General features: G+C 31.6%; 2 protein-coding genes across 4 annotated transcripts; one reads left to right on the forward strand and one right to left on the reverse strand.

Annotated features, from left to right (window-relative positions):
• Nucleotides 1–715: 715 nt before the first annotated feature.
• Nucleotides 716–4,992, reverse strand: LOC105139353 (uncharacterized). 2 transcript variants are annotated; one of them, XM_011045753.1, is made up of 7 exons: nt 4,623–4,992; nt 4,422–4,496; nt 4,162–4,329; nt 3,531–3,701; nt 2,809–3,018; nt 1,729–1,817; nt 716–1,553 (listed from the first exon to the last, which is right to left on the reverse strand). In XM_011045753.1, the coding sequence occupies exons 1-7, from the start codon at nt 4,711–4,713 to the stop codon at nt 903–905; spliced, it is 1,455 nt and encodes a 484-aa protein (XP_011044055.1). In that variant the 5' UTR covers nt 4,714–4,992; the 3' UTR covers nt 716–902. The 2 variants fall into 2 exon arrangements, with proteins under 2 accessions (XP_011044055.1, XP_011044054.1); XM_011045752.1 differs by having other exon boundaries at nt 1,729–1,820.
• A 2,335-nt stretch (nt 4,993–7,327) lies between these two features.
• On the forward strand, nt 7,328–11,415 carry LOC105139354 (protein transport protein Sec61 subunit alpha-like). Of its 2 annotated transcripts, none has more exons than XM_011045755.1 (7): nt 7,328–7,432; nt 7,869–8,244; nt 8,762–8,989; nt 9,135–9,489; nt 9,567–9,694; nt 9,849–9,984; nt 10,833–11,415. In XM_011045755.1, the coding sequence occupies exons 2-7, from the start codon at nt 7,901–7,903 to the stop codon at nt 11,070–11,072; spliced, it is 1,431 nt and encodes a 476-aa protein (XP_011044057.1). In that variant the 5' UTR covers nt 7,328–7,432; nt 7,869–7,900; the 3' UTR covers nt 11,073–11,415. The 2 variants fall into 2 exon arrangements, with proteins under 2 accessions (XP_011044057.1, XP_011044058.1); XM_011045756.1 differs by having other exon boundaries at nt 7,342–7,437.
• The last annotated feature ends 7,786 nt before the right edge of the window (nt 11,416–19,201 follow it).

The raw sequence follows: 19,201 nt of genomic DNA on the forward strand, positions 1-19,201 counted from the left end.
GATGAGTTCATCTTTTAGGCTTTATAAAGTATTTTTATTTAAATTATTTGGTTTTCAAAATGTTTTTTTTTTAAAAAACATTGAAATATTATATTTTTTTAATTTTTAAAATTTAATTTTAATATTACCATATCAAAATGATTTAAAAATATAAAAAATAATTTAAACTAAATAAAAAATTAAAAACTTTAAATTTTTTAAAAACATAAAAATAATTAAATTTTAAAAATATAGTTGTTTTCATACTTTAAAGGTGCTTTTAAAAAATTATTATTTTTAGTTTTTTACTTTAAATTATATTTTTAAATGATTTTAATAAACAAATATCAAAAATAAATTTTTTAAAAATATCATTTTAAAATATTTTTAAATAAAAAACACTTTAAAAATCAATCATCACCCCACACCATCTACCAACTTTAAGTGCATGCATTTGAGACCAAAAAACCATACTCTTTATTTTTTAATTTCAAGTTTTTTTAATCTGTCTTTCAGTTAATGAAAACACAAAAACAATTGGGTGGATTCCAAGCAGAAGCTACGCAATCCAACTACAGTTATGGACTCTAAAGATGCTCAAACCTTGCACGGTTTCTTTCCTATCAGATATATGCTTCCAGAAGGAGGAATGCATGCTCCCTCCTTCCGGACCACCAGCAGCTCCCCTGTCGAATGCTCCCTATCAGCAGCAGATCGATTATGTTGCAGCAGCCAGTTTGAGAAATATCCTGAGGTATTTTATGCAAGTCTAACGTAAAAATACATGCTTACAAGTTTTCATTTGAACTAGAATTTTAGCTCAATGACAACCATAACATAAAGGGTACAAAAATGTTGGAGCGAAAAAACAAGCAGAGCTGAGGCAGGGAGTGCAAGGGTTGGCTACAGAGAGCACTAGACTATCAAAATCGGTACAAACTGTCAGATCCGTACTTGCTTCTGTTAGTGTAATGGTTGAATTTTGGACTACTGTAATCTACAGGATTCATCTCAGCAGGTTTTGGCTCAGCCCGCACAGCTCCGAAAACTACCTCTCCACTCTTATCTCGTTGGCGATGTCTTGATTTTTCTTTGTGGCTCTTTGACCTGCCATGAGAAGGAACCTCACCTGATCCATAGAATTCTGCGTATTCTTGTTGTTTTGAAGACCGGTGCTTGCTCAAAGGAGAAGGATCCTTAAAACTGGCAGACTTGATCTTCAGTGGCTTCATTTCCGAGTACTTATCACTTGTTGTTGGAGTATGGACCTGGCGATTTTCAGATACAGGAGCAGGAGTACTCTGCCTTTGAACTGATGGAGGCTCAACTTCATCATCAGGCATAATTAGAGAATCTTTCAATGGGGCGAGGCCTTTTCTTGCTCCACCTGGTCTGTACCAAGAAGGAATAAAAGAGAGGAGTATACCAACCAATGCTTCAAGAGCGAGCTTAGACAGATCAATGATAAGCTGTCCAAAAGATGGCCACTTGGGCTCCTCTTTCATGTTGTCCACGATAGGAATCGGTTTCTCCTTACTTGATTTCTCTTTATATTCACTCTCTGAAGATTGTTGCTGCATTATAACATTTGATTTAGCTAACAGGGCAAGATGAATTGAAGAGGAAGAACACTATGAAGCAACTGAAAACACGTGAGGATGAAATAAGTACACATTTAAATTTTCCAGTTTAACCATTTCGAGGAAATCAGACAAATCACGAGAAATCCAACAAAAGTAAGAATGATACCATTCTTGAGGAGGAAGAAGACCCAAACCCCAGCTGAAGCATGCACGTAGCATATCCAATCAGGACAGCACCAACGACCATAAGCACATCTTCCAAAAGATTCATGAAGTACTTCAGTCAGTAAGGGATAGTCCCAAATGGCTTCAAAATCCAAGTGATGTAAAATGGTGTATAATTCCATTTATCTCACAAAGTCATATTACAACAAAACAAAATGCCTGCTGTAAAAAAATAAAAATAAGCTGGGTTGGGAGAGGGAGAGATGCTTGGGGCCTTGGGCAATGAGCATGAGACTTGGAAATTTAACGTTGAAACCAAATGCAATCATTTTCTTGGTTTCTGAACCAAATCATTCTTCACATTTCTAGGATCATTAGCACATGCCTGGGAGATAACTTGTATCCAAAAAAGTCCAAGTGATATTAATTGAAAAATAATCATGCATTCCACAATCTTTCTACAGGAGTTAATGACAATGGGATCATTGACTGTATAACTGAAAAGGTTGAACAGCATGAAGCAACCAAATCCTACACCAGAGTAGGTATTTTGGTTCCATAGCTCATTATCTTTTACTAGCTTCCTGTGTCCGAGGTGGTGTTGCACTAGGGAGTTGCAAATTATGTGAAAATTGAGCATATCTTGACACTAAGCTAAAGATTCTATCATGCAAAGAAAAATTCAGAGTGCAGCAATGGCATAGACAATCAAAGAAAACATTCCAACACCTTGTTTTGTTAGCTAGTCTATTGCTTTCAATTGCTGTCTCCCGTGTGCACTCTATTGGTTGGATGTGTAACACTCTTCACTACAATAAACTAAACACCTACCTTACAATCAACTACCATATTACACATTTGTTATCATTGATTAATCCATGCCAAGGTCAAACTAGAGACTAGTTTGGTAAAGTTGAAAGTCAAAACTTAAATTGTGTTCTATTAATAGTTCCAGGCTTGATTCAAATGGACTGTTCCGGTTAAAGTTCAAGCAAGCTAATACTATAAACAAAAAATATGACTTGATCACTGCACCATCTTTAAAAAAGAAAAGGTGGTAACAAATGATATGGAATCAAACCTGTCATAGTAAATGAACTGGACTGATAATCACAATCCTCTTGGTTAAGCGAGATTTGCCGAAGAGCAGCATTTCCTCTATCGACAACTAACAAAGAACAGATAGAGTGAAGATACACCACATCAAAATCATTTGAGAATTTGGCATCTTCACTGGGTCCATCTCTAAAACCTGCAACGTTTGATTTCCCCCCAGCAATGGTTGTGACACCTGCAAATAATTTCCAAAGTTGATATCTTTATTCCACCATATACACTCAAATATTCAACTTTTGACAATCAAGATTTTTAAAATTTTTGCGCACTCAACTATACCAATATAACTAGTCACAGATTGTCAAAACTGATCACATGTCTGCAACTCTGTATGGAAGTATACCCCTTGTGAGTAATTACGGCATTGAGTTGAGCTACGATAAAGGCCTTTTCAACCCAAAACCATGACTTAAAGTAAAGAACTCTTAGCTGTGACCAATAACGGTAAGCAGGGAACAGATAGAAACCCAAAAATGTTCGGTTATAACATATAAATGCAGTATGATCGGTAGGAAAACCAAAGACATCCAAAACTATGGTTTTGGAGAAGCTACTTCTCAAAATTTGTTCACACAGGCAATGCCAAACACAACATATATGTAGTTGAATTGCATCATTTTTGCATGCACCAAAAAAAGGAAGAACACTAATATTTACAACTTCGGATCTAGTGCAAACTCTTGATACCTGCTTCTCCAATCTTTCTGATGGCATGATTCAAAGTATCAGCAACGTATATGTTTCCTTTATCATCCATGGTTAGACCTCTGGGATGATTAAAACGAGCTTCGTTTGGTTTTCCGTCAATATGTCCTGTATAACCCTGAAATGAGCCGGCCACCAATCTTGCTCTACTATCTGCAAAAATAAGAAGTAAAATTACAGATCAAAACAGGAAAATCCATCGAACTCTATAGCTCAAATCGAAGTCTTCATTTATTAATTGCATATAGAATTCCTGTTTTCTCACTCAGTGGAAAGCGGGTATCATATTGATCTCGCAGAGTTAGAACGTAAACTAAGTTGCTCTTAAAGGAGCAAATGCACAAACAAGAATTCTTTAATCTCATTTTACTTTTTGAGAAAGCCAACAATAGCAGGCCCATTGACACATCTAGTTCTGTGTCTGTTTGCAGCAAAGTAGAATAATGCTTAATTGAATGACTTATCTGCTATTTTCTGGTCCCAGAATATTAAACTATAAAGAACCATAACTTCAGCAATATGTTGGCTGTCTTGACAGATTTACACAGAATTCAAACACTGCTTAAAATCAATAAACTAAAATAAAAGAAAGTAAAGCACCAAACATACATACATTGGGACAAAGGTGGAGTGATCTTAACAACGTTGCTATTAACTTCATCGACAGCATATAGTTCACCATCTTCAGATAAGCGGATTTTGTAAGGAACCACTCCCATTGCATTTCCTTTTACAACAGTCTCAACTAAGTATCCAGCCTCAAATTGAAGAACATTCTCATCTGTAGCAAAACAACAAGCCGCAAAATTATCATAAAGCTTGATCATGAAATAACAAAAACACAAAAAAGAAAAACAAGTAATTCAAGTGAACCTGAATGGGGTGTTTTCAAGGATGCCACTGTGGTGGTCCATTTGAGAAGAGAAGACAAGTGCTTAACCAAAGGCGCTAAGCACCCAAATAACGGAAATAAATTTAAAAACCAACAAATGAGTGAAGAATCAAAGAAAATAAGCAAACCCCATTAAATGAAACAGATCAAAAGTAACCAAAAGAACAAGATAAAAAAAAAACCTGGAGGAGCAGCATGAGCTTGGAACTGAAATGTACAAGCTAAAGAAAGAACTGCTAGTACTAAAGTATAGTAGGAATGGGATCTTCTCATAGCTCTCTCTCTCCAAACAAAGCCACCTCAAGATACACTCATATAGAGAGAGAGAGAGAGAGAGGTTAGTATTGCCGTTAGTAGTACTCTCACTGGTACTAAAGTTTACTGGTTAGATTATCAAGAAAAACGGAACTGACACTGTTTTTGGCAACACTCTGCGTTGTAGCTGTTACTTAGCTAGCTCACCGAACAGTAAGTAGTAAAGGACCTTTACTTGCTTTTCTTTTCTTTTCTTTTCTTTTCTTTTTTCTGCCATTTCTCTTCGCATGTGCTTTGTTTTTGTTTTTTTTATTTTCTTTTAGAGGCCATGAAAAGATAAATAGAAAGTGAAAGGAGGAGGAGGACACAGTAAAGGGATGGTTGAGATGTTCTACACTGGGCTCCACCATTAATGTAGTCTGATTGTAGATGGCTGCCATGGATACTATTCATTGGTTATCCTATTTACCTTTGTGGTATTATTTTTTTTGGGTTCATCTTCTTCGAGAAAATATGCCATTAATGCAATAAAGACAATTAATATAATATAATAAGATGATTCACCGTGTTAATATAATGTAAAGTCTCATTTTAGTCCTTGTAGTTTTCAAGAGATTTATTTTAGTCTCTGTGTTTTATTGTTATTAACCAAATTGATCCTTACTTTAAATTTTGTCATTGTAAGTTTATAAAAATTGCAATTTAGTCTTTATGGTGATTTTTTTCTTACAATTAGATCCTTAACATGATTAATCATTTAATGATTTATTATATAGATTTTTTACGTAATCCATTGTTGCATTAACATTTTGAAAATTACACAAATAAATATATAAATGTAACGGACTATTAGACCACATGACCTATAATGCCAAAATTAAAAGAATAGGAACTTATTTTGAAAAAAATGAAAAAATGAATGAATGGAAATATATATATATATATATATATATATATATATAATTGAACTTGTTTTTATATTTTTGCCAAACCTCTATTCGGTTCTTACAAGTATAATAATTTATCCATAAATATAAAATCAATCTTCAAATATCCTTTTGTTACCTAACAGAAATATGGAAAATATCCTTATGTAATGAACTCAAATCCCACCCTATTTATTTCTTTAAAAGATTTAATAAATATGAAACTAATTCAATTTTAATCACATGATTAATTCTTTTTTTTCATATTCTTTTATAGTAAAACCATCCTAGGTTAAACTTTCTGATGTGATAATGTTTTCTTTTATTTGCATGACAATATCTACAAAAAAAAAAATATATGAAAAATAACCTATAATACAATGATAAATTACTTTAAAATTATCTACAAACAACTCTTGTTATATATTCAGAGTTGGTGCTTACGCGATGAGGTAGGTATCGGTTAAAAGTTTTTTTTTAATAATTTATCATGAATTATATGATATTAAAACTTGTTAATAATTGTGTAAGCAGAGAACTATAAAATGAAAATGAATAAAAAAACATTATAAGAAAAGGATAAGTATGTTAATTGGGTGATCATTAAAAATACATGGAGAAAGATTAACAGTCAGCATGTCGAAAGGGAAGTTGCTCATAAAAGTACATGTGATTAGATGGCTAGTACATATAAACGTCAGAGATGCATACAAAAGATGATGATGGAGAAACTATTTTTTTTTTTTACAAAATTACGTATTAATTCAATATACATGTCGAAAGGGAGGTTACTCATAAAAGTAAATGTGATTAGATAGCTAGTACATATAAACGTCAAGGATGCATACATAAGATGATGATGGAGAAACTATTTTTCTTTTTACAAAATTACGTATTAATTCAATATTAAAATATTTTTTTATACAATAATAATTTTATAAAAAATATATCAACACAAATTATCAAACACAATCTCTAATTATAATAATATATAAATGTTAAATTAAAAAAATTAAATAACCCAAATAAAAAATTAAAAAATACTATTATAATTCAGTATGCTATAATGCAAGTGCATGATTTAATTTTTCTTTTTTGTTAATTAAATCTAGATTCAATCAAATGATATTATTTCAAGATTTAAAAGAAATAAATAAAAAAATTAAATTGTATGTGTTATCTCATTTTTTTCAAAATAATCATTCATCTTTTTGGACTAGAAAAGTTTTTTTAGAAAAGTTAAGCATGTGTATCTGATTTTTTATTTTTTATTTTTTTCTTCAATTTAAATTTAAATTAATTGAAATAGATTAATTAAAAATATGTTTTGAATGTGCATTTGATAAGTATTTAATTTTAATTGAAATTCATTAACAAAATTTACTAAAAACATTTTTAATATATTATTTAATAAAGTATTGCTTTTTTTTTAATATATTATTTAATAAAGTATTGCGCTATTTTTATTTGGTTTTCAAACAAGATATTTTCTTTTATGAAAAAAAAACTTCACCTCTATGTTTTTTCCTGCATTTCTAAAACAATCGAGCACGCTAATTAAACAAATAAAATTTATGAGCACATATGCTATATTTTTACCAGATAGACCAGGTCAGTCAAAGACGCCGTCTCCCCATAAGTTATATCCACGTAACTTAACACGTGTCATTCATTTATTCGTGTGGCCTCGTGGCCTCTACGCCACGTGATCACTCTCTATCAAAACCCTAACGTTAAAACCAAAAAAACAACCTTTCACCTTTCGCAACTCGCCTTCTTCTCTCTGCCCGCATAGTTTCCGTTTCTCTACGGTACGGTTAGTCTCTCCGATCTCATGATCTACTCTTATAATTTTTTTTCCGATCCGATCTTATTGAGTCCGTGTGATAAAATTTGATCTGAAACACGTTTGTTATTATCATTTCTTAAGAGATCTGAACATGAAATTTTATCTTGCTTTCCCGGCATCCAAAGAGAGAGCTACCAAATTACTTGATGGATGGATGCATGCATGCATATACAGATCTGTTGGTTTGGGCTGTTTGAGATTGAATTGGATATACAGATCTGTGGTTTGGGCTGTTTGAGATTGAATTGGATCTTTATATTAAGCTTGATTTTTGAAATCGTTAGTCCTTTTAGTAAATATTGTTTTCATTTTTAATGTTGATTATGTGATATTTATCATCCTGATTTAATTAATTAATTGGCTAATTAAATCTATCTGTTGCTGTTATGTGGTTATAGGCTGAATAGCTAGGGGGCAAAAAGAAAGAAAGATGGGAGGTGGATTTAGGGTGCTTCATCTTGTCAGACCATTTCTGTCATTTCTTCCTGAAGTTCAGAGTGCCGACAGAAAAATTCCGTTTCGTGAGAAGGTCATATACACCGTGATTGCTCTTTTTATTTTCTTGGTGTGCAGTCAACTCCCATTGTATGGCATTCATTCGACAACCGGTGCGGACCCTTTCTATTGGATGCGTGTTATTCTTGCATCCAACCGTGGTACTGTCATGGAGCTTGGTATCACTCCAATTGTGACATCTGGGCTAGTAATGCAACTGCTTGCTGGCTCAAAGATCATTGAAGTGGACAACAACGTCCGTGAAGATCGTGCACTATTGTAAGTATCTTTGTGTGGCTAAATTCATGTGGATTGCTATTACAGTGGAAGCTGCTCTGCCTTCCATGTACATTCTGTGATAGGGGCCTTGTAGAGTGTCTTCTTCTATGTATTATCTTAATATGCATATCTCCACCCTCGTGACATTGCTGGTGTTTCGTTGCTTATTACCAGTGGGCTCCCAATCCCAGATTATGTTAATGGTTTTTCTGTGAACAATGAACTAGGAAAAAGCTGCAAGATGTCTAAAATTCACTTAGAGATATCAGCTACTTGATATTATATTTTAAAATGTATAAATTATGGTAGTTTATTAATTTTTGTTGGCTGATGTTTTGCAGTTAATTGAACTGCATTTTCACTCAATTTCTAAGATGATCATGTTCAATTTATATGAATACTTGTGCTACTTCGGGCTCTCCAATGCTAACATACACTAAGGGGTGTTATCTTTTATGTTATGTGGAAACTTGCTTGGGCTCTTTACATTGTCATGACGAGTGCTTTCTTCTCCCAGAAACGGTGCGCAGAAGTTGCTAGGTATCCTGATAGCTGTTGGTGAAGCGGTGGCATATGTGCTCTCAGGGATATATGGCAGTGTTGGCCAACTTGGGGTAGGAAATGCCATTCTTATCATCATTCAGCTTTGTTTTGCTGGGATCATCGTGATATGTTTGGACGAGCTTCTTCAGAAAGGATACGGTTTAGGCTCTGGAATTTCCCTTTTCATAGCAACCAATATCTGGTGAGTTCCATTCTTTAGTTTATGGATCCACATTTGAAATTTCCTTCTCTATGTTGATTGTTCTGAGATTGGTGGAGTGCTTTGGGGAGTTTATCTTTAACATCTCTACCAAAATTTGGATACTTAAAGAGTCATTCATTTTCAGTGAAAACATTATCTGGAAAGCATTTAGTCCAACCACCATCAATAGTGGGCGTGGTGCTGAATTTGAAGGAGCTGTCATTGCTTTATTCCATCTGCTGATAACCCGAACAGACAAAGTTCGTGCTCTCCGAGAGGCATTTTACCGGCAGAATCTTCCAAATGTGACAAATCTGCTTGCTACTGTGCTGATCTTTCTCATTGTCATCTACTTCCAAGGGTTCCGTGTGGTTTTGCCTGTGAGGTCAAAGAATGCTCGTGGGCAGCAGGGTTCATATCCAATCAAGTTGTTCTACACCTCAAACATGCCCATTATTTTGCAGTCTGCTCTTGTATCGAACCTGTACTTCATCTCCCAGGTACTGAGGGTTATATGGTTTTATGTTCTGCTTGAAATTTGGCTTTCAAGTTCTTCTGTTAACTTGCTTGTTTACAGTTGTTGTACAGGAGATACAGTGGAAACTTCCTTGTGAATCTTTTGGGCAAATGGAAGGAATCTGAATATTCAGGTGGTCAGTTTGTCCCTGTTGGTGGCCTTGCGTATTATATCACTGCACCCTCAAGGTGATTAAGATTGTTTTTTTATTCCATAATTGTTTGTCTTATTATTTTGTATATCTGCACTTGTATTGGAATTTTTCTGCCGTGTAATTGCTTCCCAACCCTTTGCTGTTGGCAATGCTATCGCCAGCTAACTTGTCCTACTAATCTTTTGCAGCTTAGCTGATATGGCGGCAAATCCTTTCCATGCACTTTTCTATTTTGTGTTTATGTTGTCAGCATGTGCTCTCTTCTCAAAAACTTGGATTGAAGTATCTGGATCATCTGCTAGAGATGTAGCCAAGCAGCTCAAGGTATGTGGGCATTTTTATTTCATATGTTCTATGTTGAACATAACCATTTACTATGCTTCTAGCACAGCACATATTTTTGGCTTTTGTGGTGACTTTTGTGGTGCCCAATCTTTCAATTTTACCCTTTATTCAGGCTTCATTCTTATCATTAGGTTTTTAGTCCATTCTTTGAGACAAGTTTCTTGAAGTCTTTGTGAATTTGGGCAGTCAAGGGAGTGGATATAAGAGAATTTCTGCTCTTATTTATTATTCTAATACTCTTTTCCTTTTTTAGTTTTTTAATTTTTTAATTATAATTAAAATATCAATTAAAGAATATTAATTTAATGAAATAAATTAAATATTAATTAAAGAAATAATTAGAAAATAAAACAGCAAAGTACAAAAATGAGTAATAACTCTCGTGAAATTGAGCAGTATATGTTTTTCCTGGCTTGATTTGTCTACTTTAACATGGTTACACTGGATAAAAGTTTTTGACTGTTTCTCTGCATTTTTCTTTATCTGAAGCGAGCTAGTAATAGTGATGGCTATCTGCAGATATTTTCAAATAAAACAAATTTGTCTATATTAATTAAATTCCTTGTTTGTTTGGACGATGCCTTTTATTGCTAGCTGTGATTAGTGATATTGCATCATTCAAATATATTGACAGGATTAACGTCGTGTTTTGTCTCTAGCAGCCCATTAGCTCCTGCCCTCAAGCACTACCCGAATCTCATCATGTTTTTGTTTTCTCGTAAATTAAGAAAGTTCAATTTACAGGGAGTCACGGGTATTCAGTTGGTGTAGATAATCTGCTGGTTTTATCAGATCCACATGTTCATTAACATGGCTTGGTTATGCAGGAACAACAAATGGTTATGCCCGGGCATCGCGAGTCAAACTTACAGAAAGAGTTGAACCGTTACATACCCACTGCTGCAGCTTTTGGAGGCATTTGCATTGGTGCACTGACAGTGTTGGCAGATTTCATGGGAGCTATCGGATCAGGGACAGGAATACTACTTGCAGTTACGATCATTTATCAGTACTTTGAGACCTTTGAGAAGGAAAAGGCTAGCGAACTCGGCTTCTTCGGTTTCTAAATTAAGTGATGGATGGCGGAAGCAACGAGCTCCCCTGCAATTTTGGTGCGCGCGGAGAATGTATATAAGGCCCTTTTGACACCAAAAGCTTACGTTAGAAGATATCAGGGTAGTTGGTTCGAAGTTAAAGAGTACTGACATGCATCACCTTGAAACTGAATTCTTGTTCTTTTATCCCACTCCCCCTTCCCCTTTACTGAGTCTCTCATGTAACCGTGGATACCTGCTGGTTCTAGGCCCTGTGAACCTGGGGAATCTTTTTACCAGTTAAAACTTGCCAATGACCATTGAAAGTAATGATCTGGGATTTGTGGACTTGATGAAAGCTTCATCAACGTTATTTCATGCTGACGCTGCAAGGCTCTGATTTAATCCTACTGTTGCATTTTTTAAAAATGTTTTTGTTTGGAAATAAATTAAAATTTAAAATCCCAAGATTTTGAGATGGTATAATATATATGTGAAAAATTAACTTGGAAGTTAAAAAAGATTTCAAAATTGAGTTTAAAAAAAATAAAAAAATAAAAAACTTGATATGATCTGGTTAATATGGTGGGGACTTGATGACTTCAGTAAAATTCGATAAAAAACCTGGTTATAATTTATTGTATTTTTTAATAAAATAATGTTTTAATTTTTTTTTTAAATAATTAACTTGAATAACTCAATCAAAACTTGAAATCTGGATTTTAAACTAATTTGATTACCAAATTAGGTCTGAAAACTATATCAGCTGGGACTGATATCTTGTAAATGTTATTGTTGCCAGCGGCTTTTAAATTCTATTTCTCTTAATTTTTTTGTTTTAAATTATTATTTTATATTTTTAAATTGTTTTGATTTATTAATATAAAAATAATTATTAAAAAAATATTATTTAAATTCTTTTTTAAAATAAAAACACTTAAAAAAAGTACCCAATATTACAAAAAAAAACATTGATAACGGTTGAGATAATGATAAATGGATAGAAAGGGGGTGGCTTAATAATTGACTTGTGTTTGAATAACAAAAAGGAGGAAAATTCTTTTTGACGATAGGGTCTGCAGTCTGCTCCTCTGCTTTTAACCTAACTGGGCTTTGCCGAAGGCATGGAAATAAGCACCGGCATCCTCAGCAGGGCGGGCTTATCACCGGTGGTATATGAACTAATAAACATCCAGTTAAACTCTGTTAGTGGTGGATGCTTTTGTTTTTCTCTTCCCCAAATGACTTCGAGGGTAATGAAGCAGGCAAATACTACTGCTGCGATAAAGTTAGCTGCAGATATATGAATCTAAGAACATTTCAAGGAGATCATGCGCCATTTACAGTTGTCTATTTGGTCCGATTATTGAATCTTAGGCACGCATCCTTGGTATCCCAGTACTAACAAATGTCCTAAATCCATAGGATTCCATGCTTTTGATGGGACATTCGTGCGTCTAGAGCTGCAATCATAAGCTGGCAATTCATTTACTGTATCTTCGGCTAAAGTTTGTCGTATCAATCAAACTCCTTTTATGCGCATGCGGCGACGGAAAACGGGCATTATGCCGCGAAAAGAAGGCACAAATTTGGTAATTAGCACATAATTTTTTTTTAAAAAAATAGGGAATTAATATGTACGCAATTTTTTTTTTGTTTTGAAATAACACAGATTGTTGCCGTGTTGCATTTCAGAAGCAGAATATTTATTAAATATTACTATTTATAAGTACATCAAGACATTTGCTGTGCCTGAGCAAAATAACATTTACTAATTATCGTGTTTTTGAAGTATGGCATGGTTATACCATGCTATTTTTAATTTAATTTGTTGATTGATTCGTAGTGGAACTACCCTATCAATTCCAAAAATAAAAAGAAAATTTAAAAACTATCAAAATTAGGGTCTTAATAAAAATTTTATTATCTAAAAATCTAATAGTTTATATAGAAATACAATAATTGTTGGAGGTAAAACAATTTCTAAAAACTTTTGTAAAAATTTGAGCGTTAAATAAAAATTTATGGTCATTTTAAACTGTTATTCTGGTTTAATATGATCAAACCCTCTTTTTGGATCTAAATATGTTTCACTAGTCTTTAAATGCATTCGTTAAACCATTCATGTAATATATTTATGATATATCCTTATTTAATTATGATAGGCTCACATTATGTTACTTAGAATCATTAATTATTGTGTGAATAATAACTTTTCGAAATTTTAATTGGAGTTTATTCTTGAGTCTCCAAATTAAATAAATATGAATATTTTGACTTATAAAATATATTTAAAAAATTTATTAAATTATGATTTTGTGTAAAATAATTGATTAATTAATACAACTAAATTCAACTAGTTGATCGATTAAGGTTAAAAATTAGAGTTTGACCATGTCCTGTTTTTAAAGTATGATATGAGTAAACTATATTATTTCATTTATGAAATGATGTTATTCTAAACTATATTAAAAAATATATTATTATCTTGCCAATTTTTTTTTTTGTTTTAAAGAAGTGCAGGAGGAGCAATTGAGCAATTGGCCTCGGAAGTTTGGTTTTGAAAATACTAAACATGGCCTTTCAGAAAGAGCACGCATAAAGAACGAGATATATGGGGCAGGTAAATCAGCAAAAGTAAGTTAAATTTCAAAACTTTTCATGTTCTCCCGAGTATCTTCTCTGGTAATAACACCACCATTATTGCTGGCTACCTATTGCCCAACACTTGGTCTTTACACCATGACGAAGCTTTCGTTGTGCATGATGTTTCAAAAATATCTCAAAGAGGAATTATCAAGGAACTGTTCTTCATCGAAATTATAAAAAAAAAAAAAACTGCTATTCATAACTGATATTTATCAAAATTAAAAAAAAAAAAATCAAAGCATTGCTAAGTAACTTAAATACCATATATATAAACTGGGTTTTAATACGCTCTATTGGTCGGATAAACTACGAAGCATCCTTCTTCTTCTTCTTTTTTCCTGGGATATAGAGTTATATAGTAAAAGTTTTTAAATAGCCTATGAGCTGTGTTCAATTCAATCTTTCAGCTATTTTAGTTAGGATAAAGATATGGGTAAATCTAATGGTCACTATTTAAGTTGGAGACTAGTTCTATTAAAAACAAAGAAAAAAAGTTGGAGACTAGTTGTTAATAATTCATCCAAGAAACTAGTGGGTTGTAAGTTCTAATAATTTAAGATATGCGATGCTATTTCTTGATACTTTATTTTACTTTAATTTTAAAAATAAATAAATGATATTACTCATTATAAACTCATAGTAATACATACTCAATTGATGTGACAATCATAGATATTATTTTATTTATATCTAGTTTATAATTATAAATTCAGGGAAGAGTGTTTGATTGTATGCTAATAAAGGATATATAGCATTATAAAAATATTAATTACTTTTGTTTAGTGAAATGTGAAATGCAATCATTAAATAAATTATTTGTATAAAAAGGTGAGAAAATAAGTTGAGTAGTCATGAGATATACAATTATTAGCATAGTACTAATATGTTTAATGAACATTTTATATTTCTTTACTTTCTCTATCACAATTAGATGTTTTATGGAGATATGCTTATTTTGACTTTTACTTTTATTATTCTTAGAGAAAAAAACTACAACTAAATTATCATAATATATTTTTATTGGTCTTGATATGAAATTGATAACTTTAAAACCAGAAATAAAATTTCTTATTCAGATCACATGTGTCATTGCTTTATAGCATGTAATGAATTTTTCTTTCAAAGTAGACAAAACAACAATTATTTGCTTAGTACTTCTTTAAGATACTCTTTTAGGAAGAAGAAAAATGTATCCTAAATTAAAAAAAAATTATGTCTACATAACCAGTAAAATCCAAGTTTGAATAACCAATATCCTTAAAGTGATAGAAATGTCTGAAAATTAGCTTCTAATTCTTAGTTCTTTGTTGATATTTAATAACTTTCTTAATAACTTTCCGATGGTCTATTCCTAGATTATTTTAGAACCTCCCCAACATTTATATTGTAAATGTCAAGTCAGGTCTTGAACATACTTATACATCATCAAACTGCCAGTTATAGATGCATATGAAATGTTACTCATTTGCTTTTTTATTTTATTTTTGCAATGTATTTAATGGGTGTTGATTCTAATTGAATTGATCCCATTTGATAATGAGTGCTACTGAAGATGTATAATTTGACATCCTGAATCTTTCTAAAACCTTTTCAATATAGGCTTTTTAAGATAGCTATAATGTTCTTTAAGATCTATTTTTGTGAATCTTTATGCCAATGACATATAAAATTTCACCAAAAGCTTCATATTAAAGTTTTGAGAAAAAAATTTCTTTGTTTCATGTAGCAAACCCAAGTCATTGCTTGTGAGTAGAGTGCCTTGTATATATACGATAAGAAAAATATATTTGCTCCTACTAACCTTAAAGTATATACATTGATTAACAATGTTATCAATAAAACCAAATGATACTATAACATTGTAAAATTTAATATACCATTTTTAGGAGGCTTGTTTTAATTCATATATAGATTTATTTAGTTTACAAAACAAGTGACTATTTATGTCATCACAAAAACCTTCATGATGATTCATATATGCCTCATCATCCAAATTTTCATTATGAAATGTTGTTTTTACATCCATATAATATAGATCTAAATCAAAATAAACTATTAATATCATTATTATTCTAAATAAGTCCTTAGAAATTGGAGATAAGATTTCATGGTAGTCTATGCCTTTCTTTTGAGTATAACCCTTAGCTACAAGTTTAGCTTTATATTGTTTGATATTACCATAAGCATCTCTTTTATTTTTATAAACCTATTTACAGCTAACAAATTTAGATGCTTTTGGTAATTCGATGAGGTACCGAACTTGATTTTTAGATATAGCCTTTATTTTTTCCTTCATGACATTATACCACGTGGTAGAGTTTTTTCAATTCATGACTTGTGAAAATGAATTTGGTTCATCTTTAAGTCTAACATCAAAGTTAGACTTTTGAAGGTATACAATATAATCATTAGAAATTATTAGTCTCCTTGTTTTTAAAGTTCTCTTTAATTCAATCCCCTTATATAAGTTTACTTCATCAAGAACTAGTTGCTCTTGAACTAGTTGCCTTTAAATTGGTTATTATTCCAAATTATCTAAATGATTTTCTTGAACAATAACCAATTGTCTTTTATTTTCATACAAATCAATTAAAACCTATCCTAAAATTCTATCATGTTGGAAAAATCACTCTCACTGAAATTGAGACCCTTAATAAATTTATCATTTCTTGCCTCTACTATTTTTGTAGTATGATAAGGATAATAAACCTATATCCTTTAAAGTTTACTACATGACCAATAAAATGACCACTGGTTGTTCTTGGATCTAATTTTTTTAGTTGATGATTATAAATCCTTACCTTAATAAGACAACCACATATATATGTATAATTTAATTTGGGCTTCCATCCATTTCATAATTCAAATGGTGTCTTATATACAACTTAGAATGGAACCCTATTTAAAATATACATAGTTGTCTTAGTGTTTCACTGCATAAGGATAATGGTATATCAAAATTACTAATCATGCTCCTTACCATGTTTGTAAGTGTACGGTTCCTTCTTTTAGCTACAACGTTTTATTTTGGTGTGCCAAACATTGTAGATTGTGAAATAACACCCTCTTCTTCAAGGAACTTTACAAATAGACTTGGCATCTATAATGTTTCTGTGTACCTACCTTAATACTTACTACCTTTATCTGACCTTACAATCTTTATGGTCTTTCCTTTTGTTTCTCTATAAATTACGTGGATGGCTTAATAGATATATTTATAAACTTATAGAACATGTTTGAGTCCAAAAAAAGATCTAGTCGTGCCAAACAAGAATAATGGTTCGAAAGGACCATAACTTTTGATTAAAACATTAGATTATACTCAAATTATTACAGGAGTTTCTAAAAGCTATTCTATATAGAGTTATATAAAATTACTATGTCGACTATCAGGTCTTTAGATTTTGAAAATCTTGCCCCGAGCCCTTGGTTTTGGCAGTTTTTATGTTTTTCCTTGTTATTTTTGGATTTCAAACTTCTTTCCCTTGTAATTTCAGGTATTTATTTTGTTTTCTAGTTGAGGTAAGGTTTCTAGTTTATATAAAACTTTATGAACCACTTGAAGAATTATTTATTAGACGAAAAATAAAACCTGCGAACTTAAAGTTAATATTTGTTGTCCCTTTCACTTATTAAAATTCTTGTATCTTTTCTTTGTTTGTTGTTATCTTTAACTTCTTCTGCACCATTATTCATGTAGCTTTTTTTAGTTGTTTGTTGTTTAGGGCTTAATTTCTATTGTATTTGGTTCTTTCTAGCAATGTCCAATATTGTGGCATTATCCTTTTCATGTAAATAAGTCCCCTTCTCGTTTCGCGCTGATGATTGCAACCTTGTTATTTCATTCTTTATATGGTTGCTTAGTGTTTATGTTCATTGTCTATTTATGTTGAACATTTTTGTTGTTATTACGGTTGATTTTCATTAATCTTTTGTGTGTTATTGCAATTGTTGTTTAAGATTTGCTAACATTTAGTTATATGCCTTTCATTTTTCATTCCTTTCTTTTTAATATTTTTTTATTTATAAACCTATGATTGGTCTTTTTTTGTTGGCTACAAATTAACTTTTTAATTAATGCCAATTTGTTGTGTGCTTTATATGTTTTTGTTTTTATATAGTATGGATTTTCAGAATAAGTTTTCCCTTGCTATTTTTTCTACAATAGTAAGTAATACTTTTTTTTTTGTTGGTTTCAACACCTTTGTAACCATGTTAGGTCTATATTGATGACACAATCAACATATTATCAAAAAGAGTTAAAGATTAGAAACATACTTCTCTTTCAAGGGATGGTGGAGAGCCCCCAAGAACAAAAAGAAAAGGAATGTCAGCATCATCTGTGACAGAGTTAATTGCTTTTATACTCTTGAATAACTAGATGTTGTCTTTCCTTTACTATGAAAGTTCCATAATTGATTGAGTTCATCTAATTCTAGAATTTTTTGTTATGCTTTGTATTGTGTTGTTCACTTTATATGAATTAATGTGTTGAAATATTTAGGTTCGAACAACATGTTGCAAAAACTAGTTTGGTTTGAGATGAAAGAAGTTGTGTAAAAGGTTTTGAAACTAACATTGAGAAATGACCTAAAATAGTTTTCATATATGTACACGGTCCTTGCAAATGTTGCAGGATCATTTTAAGCCTATATTCTTCGAGGTTTTTTTCCTTCGAGTTTTCCAGCGTTGATTTGATCACAAATTTTTTTGTCTACATTGTCTCTTGTTGATTTAATATACTATTTGTTCTTAATGTTTTAAGTTAGTTCTGATTTTGCTATCTTCTACATGACCATTCGAATTCACGGTCAAAATTGAATTTTAGGACAGTTATGAGGTGTTGCCATTTTGTTTTAAAAAAGGGGCAATAGCTCCACTATTTTAACTAGAAAAAAAAAAGGTTTTTACATAGCATTGTCTGCTACCTAGTTACCATTTAGGTGTGAAAGGTCCCTTTTCTTGCAATTCACCATTTGTCAAATTATTTTTTTAATCATAAAGTATATAAAAATATTGCTAACATGTTTTTTTTACCAAAAAAAATCATGAATTCAAAATCTAATATATATAGGATAACATATTTTTAAAATATTGAGGTAGTGTGTGTTTTTATATATATTGAGAGAATGATATATTACATCAACCTATGCTAACCTTGGTTAACCTAAAAATATATGACCTGAGTCATTAGATTGTGATAAATGCATAGAAAAAAATCAAAACAAATTAGAAAGTTCAATTCTAATTAACCAAATGTTAAACAGAAATACTGAAAAAAATTAAGAAAAAAAGATCTAAAAAAACAAACGGAGTAAATCTAGGTAAACATATCAAATCAGCGACCTAACTCATGAGAATGAGATTACTCAATAGAAAGAAATAATAATAATAAGGCTAGTTCTTAATCTCAAAGGATGCAATTGAAAAATGAAACCAATATTTTTAAAAAGAGAAAAAAATTAAGTCAACTCGTCGAACTCACAACATAAGTTATGAGATTAACATAACTA

The sequence above is a fragment of the Populus euphratica genome, unplaced genomic scaffold, assembly GCF_000495115.2.
Source record: "Populus euphratica unplaced genomic scaffold, PopEup_1.0 scaffold90.1, whole genome shotgun sequence".
NCBI lineage: Eukaryota > Viridiplantae > Streptophyta > Magnoliopsida > Malpighiales > Salicaceae > Populus > Populus euphratica.

What these genes read in the sequence shown, in the direction of transcription:
- LOC105139353 (XM_011045752.1), bottom strand. Translation starts at nt 4,713, where the DNA reads ATGAGAAGATCCCATTCCTACTATACTTTAGTACTAGCAGTTCTTTCT. An exon ending in CTTGAAAACACCCCATTCAG is followed by an intron (nt 4,330 to 4,421) that starts GTTCACTTGAAT and finishes GTTTTGCTACAG; the next exon opens with ATGAGAATGTTCTTCAATTT. An exon ending in CAGAAAGATTGGAGAAGCAG is followed by an intron (nt 3,019 to 3,530) that starts GTATCAAGAGTT and finishes AATTATTTGCAG; the next exon opens with GTGTCACAACCATTGCTGGG.
- LOC105139354 (XM_011045755.1), top strand. Translation starts at nt 7,901, where the DNA reads ATGGGAGGTGGATTTAGGGTGCTTCATCTTGTCAGACCATTTCTGTCA. An exon ending in CGTGAAGATCGTGCACTATT is followed by an intron (nt 8,245 to 8,761) that starts GTAAGTATCTTT and finishes TTCTTCTCCCAG; the next exon opens with AAACGGTGCGCAGAAGTTGC. An exon ending in TTCATAGCAACCAATATCTG is followed by an intron (nt 8,990 to 9,134) that starts GTGAGTTCCATT and finishes ATTCATTTTCAG; the next exon opens with TGAAAACATTATCTGGAAAG.